The sequence below is a fragment of the Gymnoscopelus microlampas genome, assembly GCF_963454915.1.
Source record: "Gymnoscopelus microlampas genome assembly, chromosome: 5".
In the NCBI taxonomy this organism is placed as follows: Eukaryota; Metazoa; Chordata; class Actinopteri; order Myctophiformes; family Myctophidae; genus Gymnoscopelus; species Gymnoscopelus microlampas.
In genome coordinates, this window is record NC_139942.1 from 39,857,281 (window position 1) to 39,872,518 (window position 15,238).

The window sequence follows — 15,238 nt, forward strand, 5'->3', positions numbered from 1 at the left end:
TCATGCCTTCTTCCCAGAGTCTTGGTCGTCAAAATCCCAAGGGCAAACCTCAGCCATTTTGGTACTGCTGATCACTGGGGGCATGTCGCTAGAGCTCAGGGAGTTCTCTCTCTCCCTTTCTGTTGAGGTTTTAGTCTGATCAAGGCTGTCATGTGAGGGCTCGGCCTCCCAGGGACAAATATCCGCCTTCTGATTCTCCGTCACCTCGGGATCCTTCGATGAGCTCCTCCGTCTCCCTGAAACTGGGCAGCCGCTCTCCGAGGAGTGGCTGCCATGCCGCCTCTCTGACGAGGGCTTGCTGGTAGAACTCCGCCTTTCCTTGCCTTTCTCCTTGTCCCGCCCCTTCTCCTTCTCCACCCTGTGATTGGAGGAGCAGGAGCCTTTCCGTTTCTTCTTGGAGTGCGGCGTGGGGCTGTGGCACGTCTTCTCCTGCTTGGGGGAGGGCGGTGCCGGTGCGTCATAGTCCCATGGGCAGATCTCTACCATCAGGGAGGGAGGCTGCAGGAGGCTTCCAGTGGACTTGGAGTGGTCAGAGTGGAGAGTCTTGGGCTTCCCGTCGGTGGGAGTGACACTCTTCTTGCGTCTGATCCTTTCTGGTGAGATGGAGTCGGAATCACCCGCCAGCATAGGCTGCTCGTCAAAGTCCCAGGGACAGACGTCTGGCTTGAGAGGGAGAGGCGACCTGGGAGAGCGGGGCTTCCTGCTCTCCCTGCCCTCCTCGCCTCCCTTATCTCTGGAGCGCCGCCTGTTCGCAGGGGACTGTCCTGCTCTCTGCTTCTGCTGAGACCGGACGCTTTTGGTGCAGCTGACCCTGTGTGTTGAGGTGGTTTCTTCCGGAGCGATGGAGACGTGTTTCTGCATTTTCCCTTCAGAGGGAGTCGGCGGGTCGTCTATGTCCCAAGGACACACCTCAGACAAGTCATACAGGTTCCTCCCCGGTTCAGAGCAAATGGATGGCTGGCTGCCACTCACCTGTTTTAACAAAGCAGTGAATAAATCAATTGTGTGTTCAACTCTATCATTTAACGATCAGATAAAGAAAAAAGCGGACCAACACACAAATCAATCAATCAATCAATCAATCAATCAATCAATCAATAAACCATCCAACTGCCACACAGATTGATCGACCATTCGATCGAGATCTCCACCATCATCAATCAATCAATATCTCTCAATAAATTATTTCCACACTTTCTAAAGACTGCAGTATGACAGGCTACCTGTTGTTTCATGATGCCCATCTTCATGGGGGTCTTGGAGTACTCCACCGATTGGCTGATAATCATCTTGGGGTAGTGTTCCGGTGTCTCATCCACCTCGGACAGCGTGGTCCCATCGCGCCCCTTCAGTCCTCTCTTGCTGGCATCCTCCACACTGTGGGTCTTGCTGGTGAGTCCTGGCATCTTTTCCTTGGCACTGGCGATCACGCTCAGAGACTTCTGCATGATGGATGTGCGTAGTTGGACGGGCTTCTTGTCATGCGTCAGGTTGTGCGCGCTGGCCGACTTCCAGAACAGTGGAACGGACTCTGTAGACTCGGCCGACTCCAGTCTCGGTGGAGTCGGCGGCGACTTCTTGCCGTGTTTGCGGCCAATGAGGGAGCCCAGGAGAGAACCGTCCCCGTTTCCAACGGGGGTCATTTTGTCTACCACGGTGGAACCGTCAAGGCTCCCAGTTTCATCACCCTGGTCACAGACATGGTCGTAGCTGTGTGACTTCTTCAGGCCAAGGACTTTGTCCTTCAGGGAGTCGTCCCGTGTTTTACCTAAATGGGTGATTAAAATAAGTAAAGATTCAATTATTCAAACAGTCCAATGGTCTGAAAAGGAGGGGCACATCACACAAATATATCCACATCTGACCATGAACAACTTAACCACTTAAACCCTATACTTCATTGACCAGGGTCCCCCAGGGCTCTATTCTTGGTTCCCTCCTGTCTTACATCTACATGAAATCTCTTCTGCAAAATAGCAGATATACAAGCTCACAATGCGTCACAACTCGCGGCATGATGCACTATGAGCTCTTAGATCTGTGATTCAGATCAGATTTAGTGTTCGCCTTTTATGACATATGCCCTAAATAGCATGCTATTGCCACATGAGTTCATGTGGTTTAAGCGAGAGAAACTACTGTATGACGGAAAACCAAAATACAAGAATGTGGCTACTGACATGGAATGGAGGAATGTTTCTGTTGACTAATTTATTAGTCAATACTTAAAATGTTCTTTATGTGTACATGCCAAACCAATTATATTCTTCTATAAATCATTGTGTGTATTGTGTGACATTACCGATTAGGCTTTGACCAATTAGATGAATGCCAGGAAAAGGATACTAAATCACCTAGACATTGTTGAAATACCTCGGCTTTGTCTTGACAAAATAGCTATTCTATGTGTCAACTCAGTGTACGAGTAACACGGCTTGGGTAAGGAAGACGTGTGGCAAGTACTTGGGAGCTGATGGTAGGTGTTGCGCTCCACCTCAGCAATCCATCTCTCAGGGGTCTAGCACATTGAAAAAGGGACAGACAACCTCATTGTCAGCCAGTAGCGCCAAAAGCCACTCTGACCTACTCTTACTACTGTATGTGTAAGTGACAACGCCTTGGTATCGTTCATTAAAGGGACTACACCATGAATTAAAAAAAAAATAATAATATTTAATATCATATTGTTTATGTCCCTCAAACGTTTTTCAAAAGATTTGAGCCTAAATCAAGCCTCAGATATACTCATTCCAACTAACTTCTCTCTGGCTTACAAAGCACTTTCAGCTGCAATACCAAAACGTCCTGTTGGGCAGAGGGGTGCTACTGAGCAATTCTGTCTGTCAAAATACATGGGCAGAAATGCAAGTGATGTAAGCAACATTGCCATTCTGAGATGGCCTGTTCAGACACGCCCATTCTGAAAATCTCTGAAATGAGAATGAATGACTGTTGAAAAAAAAAGAAATTCATGGTGTATCCCCTTTAAGAACTCGTACTACAGTGGCTTGTAAACAAGCTGTTAAAAAAAAATGGAGAAAATGATTCTCATCAGCCCGGTGGCGTTACCGTGGTGTGCGGGGTCAAATGGGTTCCTCCGCAGAGTGCTGCGGTTGCTGCCGTGTTCGCTGCCGTCCTCGCGGCTGCACTGTCGGTGCATGTGCATGGACTCTGGGATCTCTGTGATGCGCTTCATCAGTGTGCGGCCCAGCCCTTTCCTGGAGCTGCGTTTCTTGTGCAGGTGGGGGTTGTTGGCCAGCATCTTCTTGCGTTTGTGGACCTCCAGCTGGGCGTATAATTTCTTCAGCTCATCCTGATAAAACAGGGGAAACAAATGGCAACTGTTAAACCTAGTTTATACTTTGTTGCACAATGTGTCACTCGCTGAAAAGAACCGGTTTTCGAGCATCGCGTAGATCGTGTATATTTTCTGAAAGCGACACCATTGTGCAACAAGATAAATTAGGCTTTGGCCAGCATTGGCCAGCATTACGCGAGTACATAGAATGAGAATGAGGATCAGTTTCATTGGCCAAGTACAATGAATTACACACAATTACAAATTAATTACACACACAATGGATTTGATTTGGTCAGGTGCTATCTACTGTAGGTTCAAATATCTCAGTATAAAGCAAAGTATGAAATTAAGAACTATTAGTTAAACAGAAATATGAAACAAATCTTGTTTACATTATATAAACCAAATGTTATGCTGACTGTTGCATTAAAATTGTCCTTAGTAATGACTAAATACAAAAAAGAATTTCCAGACTGCTATGATCCTTAAGTATAACCTGGCATCTGTTCAGTCAAGAGAATCCTGCTCGAAAGCATATTGTATTCATATGTATATGAATACCATATGGAGATTGAGCCAATTCTAAAAATAATTATAGCACAGAATCCGAAATGGCAATGCAACAGTAAAACAACCCTGTAGAGAACTCCATGAACTATCACTAGTTCCCTAAACACTGTTAATAATGGAACAGGCCAAGGACTCTTGACAGTAACAGCCACAGCACTGCTGTACTGTACAAACTAATATTTAACCAAGCACCACAGTGAAAATGCAGAACGTTTTCAAGGATAGGGTGCACTTTTTATATTTCCATCCATTGCTTACAAAAAGGCCAAAATGTACAACGAATTAATCTCACTTACAAGTATGTTCCATCTAGCCAACACCAGATATACAGCTCATATCCAGAGGTCTTAGAACACCATTGTCAAAAGAAAACAAGTCACAGAGCTGTTCTGTTGTTTTGGTACTGTACACATAATCCATAATTGTGATGAACACAGACATTGTACCTTTTCCTGGAACAACTTTGAACTGTGTAGTGACAGAGATTGATATTTCGATCTACCTCTTGGGCAGACTTGAGTGTAAAAAGGGCAACGCACATGCTCGGGGGAAACAGAGTTCTATGACTTCCGGATGTGAGCTCTAAGTTTAAATTGAATGTATTTGTTATTTGTGCGATTCATTCACTTGAAAATAGTTTGTGTCATGAGTACATTCACACAGAACGCAGATATTACGTGGTGATGAACGTAATTTTTCTTTGGAACATGGAAAAAAGTAATTCGCATTTTCGTCATGCCCTCCGCGTGCATGGCCTTTATGCTTTAAGGGCTTTTCACACGGGAAGCGACTGACGTGCCTAGTGATTCATTTTCAATGAATGACTATTCCATTAATTTGTATACTGACAGAGTTACAGACTTGTAAGGGTCAATTTAGACCCCCCTAAAGGAACCCAGAGAGTCCCTGGAATCCACTTTGAGAACCAGTGGCGTATAGAGTACTACGACACTCGTGCATTCCCCTGGGTCACGTAAGTAATTTCTCTATGGAGAATAACATTGGGTCATCTTAGAATCGTCTCATATAAGAATTGTGGTCCAAAAATAAACAAATTGTCCCGTTGTCAGGGAAGCGGCTCTGTATCGTTTATGACAGTCAGTCACTCATATTTGATACAGTCTGGTGAAGAGTTAATTCATTCGGCGGCGGTAACGTTAGCGTTTTCTCACCGTCAGTTGAGCCTTCGTACCCATATGAGTCAAACTGCCGTGCTCATTTTTTATTTTCGGAAATCGGAACACAGTTCTTATATGACGTGATATTGAACTCGTCTATGGGATTTCAGAATGAGGGAAAAAAAGTGACCCAGGTAGGATGTGTAAATTACGTCAGACTTCGGTGCTCTATTCACACGAGAAGTTATCCAAGTGAGAATGCAAGTGTGTCGCTCCCTGTCTGAAAAGCCCTTTACATGTGTCTGTGCTCTGTTTGAAATCAATGTGAACGCTCACTCGTATGTCCTCTGGGTCCAGGCTGTGTTCACTCCAGTTAATGCCAGAATTAATGCTGCTGTGCAAGTATGAACCGGACCGTCCCATGTCCAGCTCCTCCTCATAGGCCTCAGTGGCGATGATGTCATCCCTGGCCTGGGTCCCCTTGGAGAAGAACTAGGACAGATGATGAGACGAGATCCGATTACTAAATGCAAAGAAATACTATCAACCGGGGATCTGAAACAGGTGGATGAATGAATGGAAAATAATAATATTTCTTTTTTTAAAATGCCATGCTACACTATGTCGTCCAATGTAAAAAAACATGACAAAAAATGCCATATGTCGTCCAATGTAAAAAAAACATTAAAAAGATGCCAGAAGACTGCTTCTTCTACTGCTTTCTGCTTCTACTATACGCAGCATACAGTACTACCATGAGTCTTGCACCCTGTGGTTTGCACATTGATATTGCCTCGTAAATTCTTTTGTCCCACATGTATGTTCTGTTGCACCTGTACACCTGTATGTCCTACATACTGGCAGTAAAGTGTCTCTGAGTTATTACTTCTGAAAACAGTCACTTGTGCTGTACTGTTACAGCAGAGTAAGGGTTTCTGATCCAACTTCACCTACTTCCAAGATGCACAGAGAAGGGAAAAAAAGTCTAAAGAGGTCAATACTCCAGCAACACTTCTAGTATAGAAGTAACTTTATTGTTAGACCAACACATTTTGGCTTGTGGCTTTCATCAGTGTCATCATGATTTTATTGATCAGAATAATAATACTATTGGGTTTTGGTGCTTAACCGCTGTCAATAATATAAAAAAAAATGTCATGGTAGTTTTCATTATGATATTGTCGTACCGATACATAGGAACTTAAAGTATACTATGTTAGTTCCATTGATCCAAGCCGGAACACAATCGATTGATTGATCATTAAAATAAACATGCTTAATACGGCAGCCATTTGGCTATACTACCCATAAGTAGGATAGGTATGCTTATCATTCACGTTCACAGGGTTTTCTTGGTTGAAATTCCAACCAGGCCAATCAGCGTCATTTGAATACAATGACATGATACAACTGCACCAGACATTTCAAAACAACCATGACGGTAATAGTGTGCAATCGTATCAATGTAGTTGCTGTAGCTGTTGTGAATAGAATCTCAGGAATAAATGAGGTTGAAGCAAGTGAAAATAAAATAACTTGCTAAGATGTGTTGAACAAAAGGTTAGAAGATGGGAACAGATGGGTAAATGTGGCATATGAGGCAAATGTGCCAATAAAGTGATTCTGAATCTGATCTGATTCTGATGTGTCAAATTGTAAAATTACTTTTGACTTGTTTGACAGTTTGCCTGACAAAAAACAGCTTTAACGCTTTGTTAATTTAGTATAAGCAGATATGGGTTAATCACATTACACAATGAATACTGCAAATAGGGAGAGAAAGAGAAATTTTGCAAAACGTATGTAGATTAAGGTAGAGATGAACTTCTGCTATTCTACAGTACTTTATACTGAAATAAAACGAATAATCATAATAGACAATAGACATGTTATAGCTGTGTTTCTTTGTTCTGGTTGCATAAAGAATGAAATAATAATCTAGCCCAGTCTCAGTAACAGATGCGGTACTAGAACGATGGCCTCCCATTCTGCTTAATTGCTTCATTATGCTCAATTGTCCAATACTTGTGAGACGTCTAATTAACGGAGTGAAAGAACGCATGACACGTGTTGACAGCATATTGCATTTCTCACTCAGTGGGAGAGTTCAAACGTTTTCCATCAGTTATGAGAGATTGCATATAAAGACACCCGCAGGAGGGCTTTGCTAAGTTACAGATGGAATTAGTTTAATGCAATGGTAATTTGTCTTTGTGTATGTCCAGCAGTGATGGAAAAAGTACTCAATTTTTTTAAAGTATCAATACTGCAATGTAGAAACATTTACTTAAGTAAAAGTACAAACGTATCAAAATATACTTAAAGTACAAAAGTAAATGTATTCATTATGCAGAATGTCCCATTTCACAAGTTTTCAAATGTATAAAATGTATAAAAAATCTTTTGAAAATAGCAGATCTACAAGCTCACAATGCGTCGCATCGCGACGCATTGTGAGCTTGTAGATCGGCTATTTTCAAATGGCCAAAAAATGAATAGGGCTGAAGTGGGTAATGTATGTTTTGTAATAATAAAATCTACAAAGTAGATTTTATTATTGTCTACAAAGTAGACAATAATAAATACAAAAGTAGACAAAGTTGTCTACTTTTTATTGTCTACAAAGTAGACAACTAAAGTTGTCAAATCATTGTAGTGGAGTAAAAGTATAATATTTGCCTCTGAGATGTAGTGGAGTAGAACATTGTTCTTGTGTGTGTGTGTGTGTGTGTGTGTGTGTGTGTGTGTGTGTGTGTGTGTGTGTGTGTGTGTGTGTGTGTGTGTGTGTGTGTGTGTTGGTGCGTGTGTGTGTGTGTGTGTTTATGTAAACATAAACTGTTGATACCAAGGCCTGTACTTTGAATAAGGACTAAGCAAATGAGAACCATGCGTCCACCGATCCGACCAGAAATCTTTTCCATGCCATACCAGGGCTATTTAAATCAACACAAAGCAATGGAAACTGAAAATGAAGCTTGTGTGTATATTTCAAAAAAATCTATTCACTTTTTAATTACTAGAGTTCGGACCAGTATGCGGCGGTGTGTTGCGGCGGTGTGTTTTGAAGAAAAAGTGAAGTGGGGGGAAATCTTGTCTGGCTGAAAGCTTCATAATCGGAGGAATCAATGGGAAAACAATTGCTGTACGACCTAAGGTTCAAGAGTTATAAGCCAACATATGACCTGTTATTGCGCCACCTTGAGGCCAACTTGAAAAAAGGTTCTTTCTTAGCTTACTGGGAGTGTGCATGCAAAGTTTCATGCCGATCGGAGAACAGCTGTTCACAGACACACACAGACCGACTGGGTCAAAAACATAATCCCTGCTACTGGCAGTTTTGGCCTGGCGGAGATAATAACTAAATACAATAAATCACATATAGTTGTTACCTTGGGAACAAGCAGAAGGCTCAGTGTCACAGTCACAGTAAGATGAGTGTGAGCGAAGAACAACATGAGCATCCAATCCGGGTGCAGCCCAGGGGCCAGAGTGAACCTGCAAACAACACAAATACATGTATTTACTGTATGTTTTCATTTTTATACCACTATAAGTATATATGTATACAGTATATATATATATATATATATATAATGTATATATATGGGTTTGGGTCCATGTTGTATTATGGTTAACTAGGTCTAGGTCGGACTCGGTTCTATTACCGCGTTACCCAGGTCTGTTATCATTATGTGTAATACCACAATGGTTCTCGGAATGGATTCATTTTGGACCCGCGAAGACCTCTAGTGCATGGTGCAGTGTGTGTACTGCACACACACACACACACACACACACACACACACACACACACACACACACACACACACACACACACACACACACACACACACACACACACACACACACACACACACACACACACACACACACACACACACACACACACACACACGTTAGACAAGACATGCTCTAGAAAACGTGGGTTTGCCTGTTTAACATGAATTTCCCGTAAACAAATCCCAGGGAGATGTCACTGCAGCATGACACTGCTTTATTCCATCCGCACAGGGAATAGGTGGTCACTAAGTGATTTGACGTGAACAAGACTGATAAAACAATGTCCCAGTCAGCAGACATCAATCGATCTACTTGCTTATGGGCAATTCTAGAACGATGCATTTCTGTTGCAGGTCACTCCCAACTCGTCACATACTGTATGGACGATTGGTCAGGACCCCTTGACAACAATGGGTCAACGCACTAGGTATTCCTTTAGCTTGGCGTCATTTTTCAACATTCGAGGTAGTCCAAGTCACGTGATTAACAACAGAATGTGGATGTGATTAAGAACAAGACGACGTTGCCATTGAATACATTGAAAACACGTTGAAACATTACAAACAACAAGGCAGTTGAGGCGTTAGCTCAGCGAGTGCCCGATCCGAGTGGTGCGAACTAAGTCCACTACTATATAGCCATAGTGTCCCTTATGGTGGACTTGTGTCATAGTGGTGATGTTTGTATGAGGTCAGTATCATATTCACTGGCACCAGTAATCAACGTTTACTGGTGCATGTGTGCTCGTCTCATACACCCGCCTGCATGCAGCCAGAGCTGAATTGTGTTGAACTTGTTCAACGTGATGTGTAGAAACAAGTCTATTCACATTGAGAAAGGTGAGTCCACGGATCAAAGCGAGTATGCAGGCGTAGTGTCACTCCCCGTATGAAAAGCCCTTAAGATTACAGTAGCACACATTGAAGAGTTAAAGTGTCATTATTCTGTTCCTTTGAAAATAACTCTTCTTTCACCTTGTTGTGCAGCGACCCATCAAAGACCTTGGCAGGGGGAAAAATCCATCTAATATAGACTTCACTGCCAGTTTCAAGCAACGAGTGTAATCAGGTGTCTCAAAAGAAAAGATAGACAACTGCAATGTGTTAAGGGAGTTGCTGAGAGCCAAAGTTCATGCCAGCTTCAAACAGGGCAGAAGAGAAAGAGATGACTGCATGACTGTGCTTGTGTGCGCGCGTGCGTGCGTATGTGTGTGTGCATGTGTTAGCACTTTCTCGCAAACTAATTCTGCAGAGATCACAATGCTGGCCAAGGTGGTTCAGAGGTCATTGTCCCTCTGTCACCACACCCGATAATGAGATTCACCCTCATTAATCACATTATTCATTCAAAAGCATGCTCTGTGTGTGTGTGTGTGTTAGGGCATTCACGAATAGTGATTTTTAGTATTCGAATTATTCGACCTATAAGTATTCGAATATTCGATTAATCGATTTGATTATAAAAAATAAAATAATAAAAAAATAAAAAATAAAAAAAATAAAAAGTTTTTTTTTTTTTTTTTTTTTTCAATGACATTGATGACTGGACTCAAGGAATGCGAGTTGACGTCACACCAGAGCTCACAGCTGCGTGTCTGCTGCAGAAAAGCCACTAAAAAAAAAAAAAATCTAAAAAAAAAAAAAAAAAAAACTTTTTTAATTTTTTTTTTTTTTTATCGAATAATCGAATAGTGGTTTGATAGTCGAATAGTCGGTTTGATAGTCGAATATTCGAATATTCGATTATTCTGTTAATGCCCTAGTGTGTGTGTGTGTGTGTGTGTGTGTGTGTGTGTGTGTGTGTGTGTGTGTGTGTGCGCGTGTGTGCGTGCGTGCATGTGTGCGTGCGTGCGTGTGTGTGTACTGTCTGCGTTGGTATGTTTGTGCACATCCTTGCAAGTTTGTGTTCATACCGGCATTGAAAAGCAACACCATGACTTTAACAACCACCACACACACGCACACGCACACGCACACACAGAAAGACTCCCCAGGAAAACCTGGTCTTATCTCCAGGCCACAGCAGCAGGCAGCCTCTGATGGCAGCATACCAGAGACCACACTGTAATCAGCACCAGGGGAAGAATAAGTTGATTTATGGCGGATTCACCCCACCACACTGAGGTGTGCTTTTCGCTTTGTCATCACATCAAAGTATCCTATTTGTGTCAGGGCTTGAGTGTGTTGTGTGTTATGGTGTTGCTGTGTTGTGCTTTTTCTTTCAGTTTTGCTGGTTCCTGATTGGTTGGAACTGGAGGCCGTCACAGAATTATATGGCGTTGGAACAACAGATGTTCAGGAGGCGGAGAAACACAACTTTACTCCGCCCACACACCAATCTACCTGGCGCTACTTATACCCTGTCAGAACTACCCAGAAACCCCTTATTCGCTTTCGTACATCCGTACTCAAGCTCATAACGTTTTCAGCATGATGAGCATCAAGAGCACCTTACCTCTTCCAGCCAGCGTTCTATTTCTCCCAGCACCTCCGTTTTCTGCTCTCCAGACACCTCAACTTTCACGTCGTTCTACCGTCATCCCACCTTCCGGTCAACCGCGACATCATTCAGGTCGGTCCCACGCACCCACACAACATCGCCCGACTTGTTGGGAACGGGAGCGGGGCCGAACCGGATAGAATTATAGATGGATGACCAATGTTGCGTAAAACCCGCCCATTGATTGGTGACTATTCTCTCGTTGATGTGGAGTAGTTGGTTAAATTTTGCTTCTTCCCTAGATGTCGGCAAGGGGGTAGGTGTCGGGGGTTCCCCAAATGGTGACGTCATGTCCGGGGATTCCCTTTTTTGTTCTCATTTTGGAAGCTTGCATAGGGAGTTGGCAGGGTTGCCATCTTGCTGGTCGCTTTGCCATACTATTGGGTTTTGGTGCTTAAGTACCCGCTGTCAATAGCCCTTGAAGACCAGGGTTGATTATGAGGATTTGTGTAACTTGATGGTTCTTAGTTTGAATTTAAGCCCTATTATATACGTTGTTGTATGACAAATAGTAAAAATAGCCCATATATAAGCTCACAATACCTCACGATGCAACGTGTTGTGAGATTGTAATGTAGACCTGCTATTTATACATTAGTTAGAAGATTTAACCAAAATAGGGATGCCAGAGTTAATGTGGCTAAAATGCAGCCTCAAAGCAAATTGCAGAGTATAAAAGTGAACAAATAGTAAAGATGGCAAGGGATGCTGATGCGCTGGCAGACTTGCTGACCAACAGAGGGACCCCCACACTTATTCCTTTTGCTTGGTGGTAGAGTAAAGGTGGGGCGATGTGTTTCTCTAGGTGGTCTGGTGGAAGTTTTTTTTTTCGATCATGGTGTCCGTGAGTTTGAAAAAGTTTGCCGTCTCTTCCATGAAAAAGGTCACTGGAGAAAAGGCTTGAGTGCCGGAAGAAGCACAACGGAGTGCATGTGAAGCCATTAGCTGCAGCAATTTCCGAATTAGTTATTGCTAACCAACCGAGTAGTGAATTACCATCTGTGATGTCGAAACCTGATTTACATTCCTACTTGCCTTTTATTTCACAAGGACATGTGTCTCTGGTTGGTAATGATGGTTGGTAATGATGGGAAGGTGCCAGTGAACATTACGCGAGATGGGACAATTTGTCTGTGTGTCTGTCCTTGCATGTTTGTGTTGATACGTGCATTGAAAAGCAAAAACCTGATAGTAACACACACAAACACACATGCGCCTCCGAGACAAGTTGGTCTTATCTCCAGGCTGCAGCCACCTGCCTCTGATGGCAGCCTACCAGAGACCACACTCTGTTATATTCAAAACCAGGGAAAAATAACTTTTATTTTGATTTCATGCCACCACACCCCGAGGTGTGTTTTTCACATTGTTGTCAGATCAAAGTTGGTCTGGCAGAGCACAATAGGAAATTGCATAAAGGGAACGATACAAAGTGAAATCCTTTCACATAGCACTTAACAATTCTATAAACCTAACGTGGCTGGTATGATAAGAAGGAAAACCTCTGCTAAGAAGGAAAACCTCTTTTTATTCGAATTAAAGGATCTTTTTGCAGCCACGAACAATACTTTTTATAGAAGCTTACTGTATTCACCTGTGATTCTCAAAACATTCCCAAACATACTGTATGGATACACCCACCAATCGATCGCATCTCTCTAGAATATCTTTAAATAAAAATACTTCAGTACTGATCAACATACAAAACCATTAGCATGGTTTCTGTGTCATATGCTTGTTCTTGTCTGCCCATGGAATTGTGTGTACTGTTAATACTGTATATTTTGTGTGTATCTGTATTTTATTTCATTTAGAAATGCATTATAGTATGCTAAACTTTTTTTTTTTAAAGATTTTTTTTGGGGCTTTTTATAGCTTTATTTGGAGAGGGACAGTGAAAGTAGGCTGACAGGAAACGGGGAGAGAGATGGGGGAAGACACGCAGAAAAGGTCGTCGGGAACGGGAAGCGAACCCGCGACACGCTGTCAGTTAAGCCTAAGGGATTTCAACCGAGGGTGCCTGGACCGCGACGCCACGGCCCAGGCCATAGTATGCTAAACTTGACACACAAAAACAAACTACCATCATAAAAAGGGACAACAATGGACATACGTCTGTCACTTCATCCTCAACTTTTTGATCATCTGATCATATTTTGTTTAATTTTAACCACTTAAGCTGTATTTAAAAATGTGTTAAATATTTGTGAGCTTGTACTGTAGATGTTTTTGAAACGTTTTCCCCAGAAAGAAATGACATTCCCAAAAATAGGAACCCCTGGGTTAAAGTGGTTAAATTGTCAATTTTAAAAAAGAGAGAAAGAACGAACAACAGTTAGAGGGCAAAGACAGCTTCTTTTGGGTCCTGCATGGATGCAGTAGACCGTTGCTGTGTACACGTTGCCTGGTGAACCAACTGTACGTTCTATTCACCTCAGTTCCGACTGGCCTCCCCGGCTGACATGGTTCATTTGTCTGATGACAGGGGTGGAGGCACACTCTGTCTTTCACCTGACATGTCCGGCTCAAATCATTCCCGGACTAACAGAGAAAAATCTCTCTTTCTATGCAGGTTATAAACAACAGCCTGTGGTGATACCAGTGTCAAAAGTCGACTGAGACCTTTGTATTTGTGACATCTATATTCGTAAGACTTTCATGGAGCCCAGATAAGCCTCCAAAGAAATGTCGGGTGGGTTTTCATGCCGTGGCACTAAGTGGCGTCGGCATGTCTATGTCTGTGTCTGTGTGCCTGTGTGTCTGTCTGCCTGAGTGCCGCTCCTAATATACCTATGCCCATTCCTAACCTTAACCCTAACCTTAAACTCACAAAAAAACTATGCCTAAACATAACCTTAACTCTAACCTTAACCTCACAGAAACTATTCCTAAAACTAACCTCGGAACCACACCCATCTGAGGCGAAACCATCGGGAAAGTGTCTTCTGTTCTCCCCATTTTTCTCTCCATCACTCACTTCTCTCTTTCTGATATATTTCACACCCATTTCTCACTGTCTCTCACAGGCTCCGTTCCTCATCTATCTCTCATCCCCGAACCTGACACCCTGTCTTCTTCACTTACATGTGTAATATATGTAATAAAAAATCACACCCTATGTGAAGGAAGCGGTGCCTTTGGGGCGGGGCTTAATTAATTTCAGTGCGTCCCTATTGGTGGTCTGAGTCCACTTACCAAATTTGTACTTGGTAGCATGCTGCAAACTGGAATAATGGCTGTTTAAAGCCCAGCCAATGGGCAGACAGAGGGGGCGGGGCTTAAGTAATTACAGTTCGTCCCTATTGGTGGTCTAAGTCCACATACCAAATTTGGACTTGGTGGCATGCTGCAAACTGGAGTTATAGCTGTTTAAATGCCGTGCTCAAACGGACGGACATAACATACGGACGTCAAGTGTGTGTGTGTGTGTGTGTGTGTGTGTGTGTGTGTGTGTGTGTGCGCGTGTGTGCGCATGTGTGCAGTATTGGCTTGTGTGTGTGTGTGTGTGTGTGTGTGTGTGTTGAAGTGGCGCATGTGTTGCTTCTTTGCCGTGTTCAAACATACGGACGGACATAACATACGGACGGACGGACGGACGGACGGACGGACGGACGGACAGAGTCAAACGTAGAGCGGTTGGCACCGCTAAAAATAAGCAGGATATGCACATCCCCAAATTCTTCAAACAACCGGTGCTGGACCAAAAAGCAATCCTCAAAGTAATGAAAGGAAATGTTCGCATGCAGTATAATGCTCACTGCTCATTCACAATGTTCATTCATTCTGTTGTGATCACTCTCTTGGACTTGAACAGTGTGCATTGGAGAGAGAGCGTTCTAGAGACTATATGATTATTATTATTATCGCCATCTTGACAGTAAAGGAAGATAAATGTGATATTCCTTGTCCCGAGTATTCCTTCCTCCTGCACATAAACAGCTAAGATAGT

General features: G+C 42.9%; 1 protein-coding gene across 1 annotated transcript in view; it reads right to left on the reverse strand.

The window, feature by feature from the left end:
• The window catches only part of gpr158b (G protein-coupled receptor 158b), a gene marked incomplete at both ends in the record, with an annotated part of 108,387 nt that continues 93,149 nt past the window's right edge, over nt 1–15,238 (reverse strand). Inside the window, 5 exons of the mRNA XM_084056900.1 lie at nt 1–972; nt 1,224–1,768; nt 3,070–3,313; nt 5,326–5,481; nt 8,379–8,484. Of these exons, the coding sequence (XP_083913026.1) occupies nt 1–972; nt 1,224–1,768; nt 3,070–3,313; nt 5,326–5,481; nt 8,379–8,484 (2,023 nt within the window). The remainder of the gene's footprint in view (nt 973–1,223; nt 1,769–3,069; nt 3,314–5,325; nt 5,482–8,378; nt 8,485–15,238) is intronic.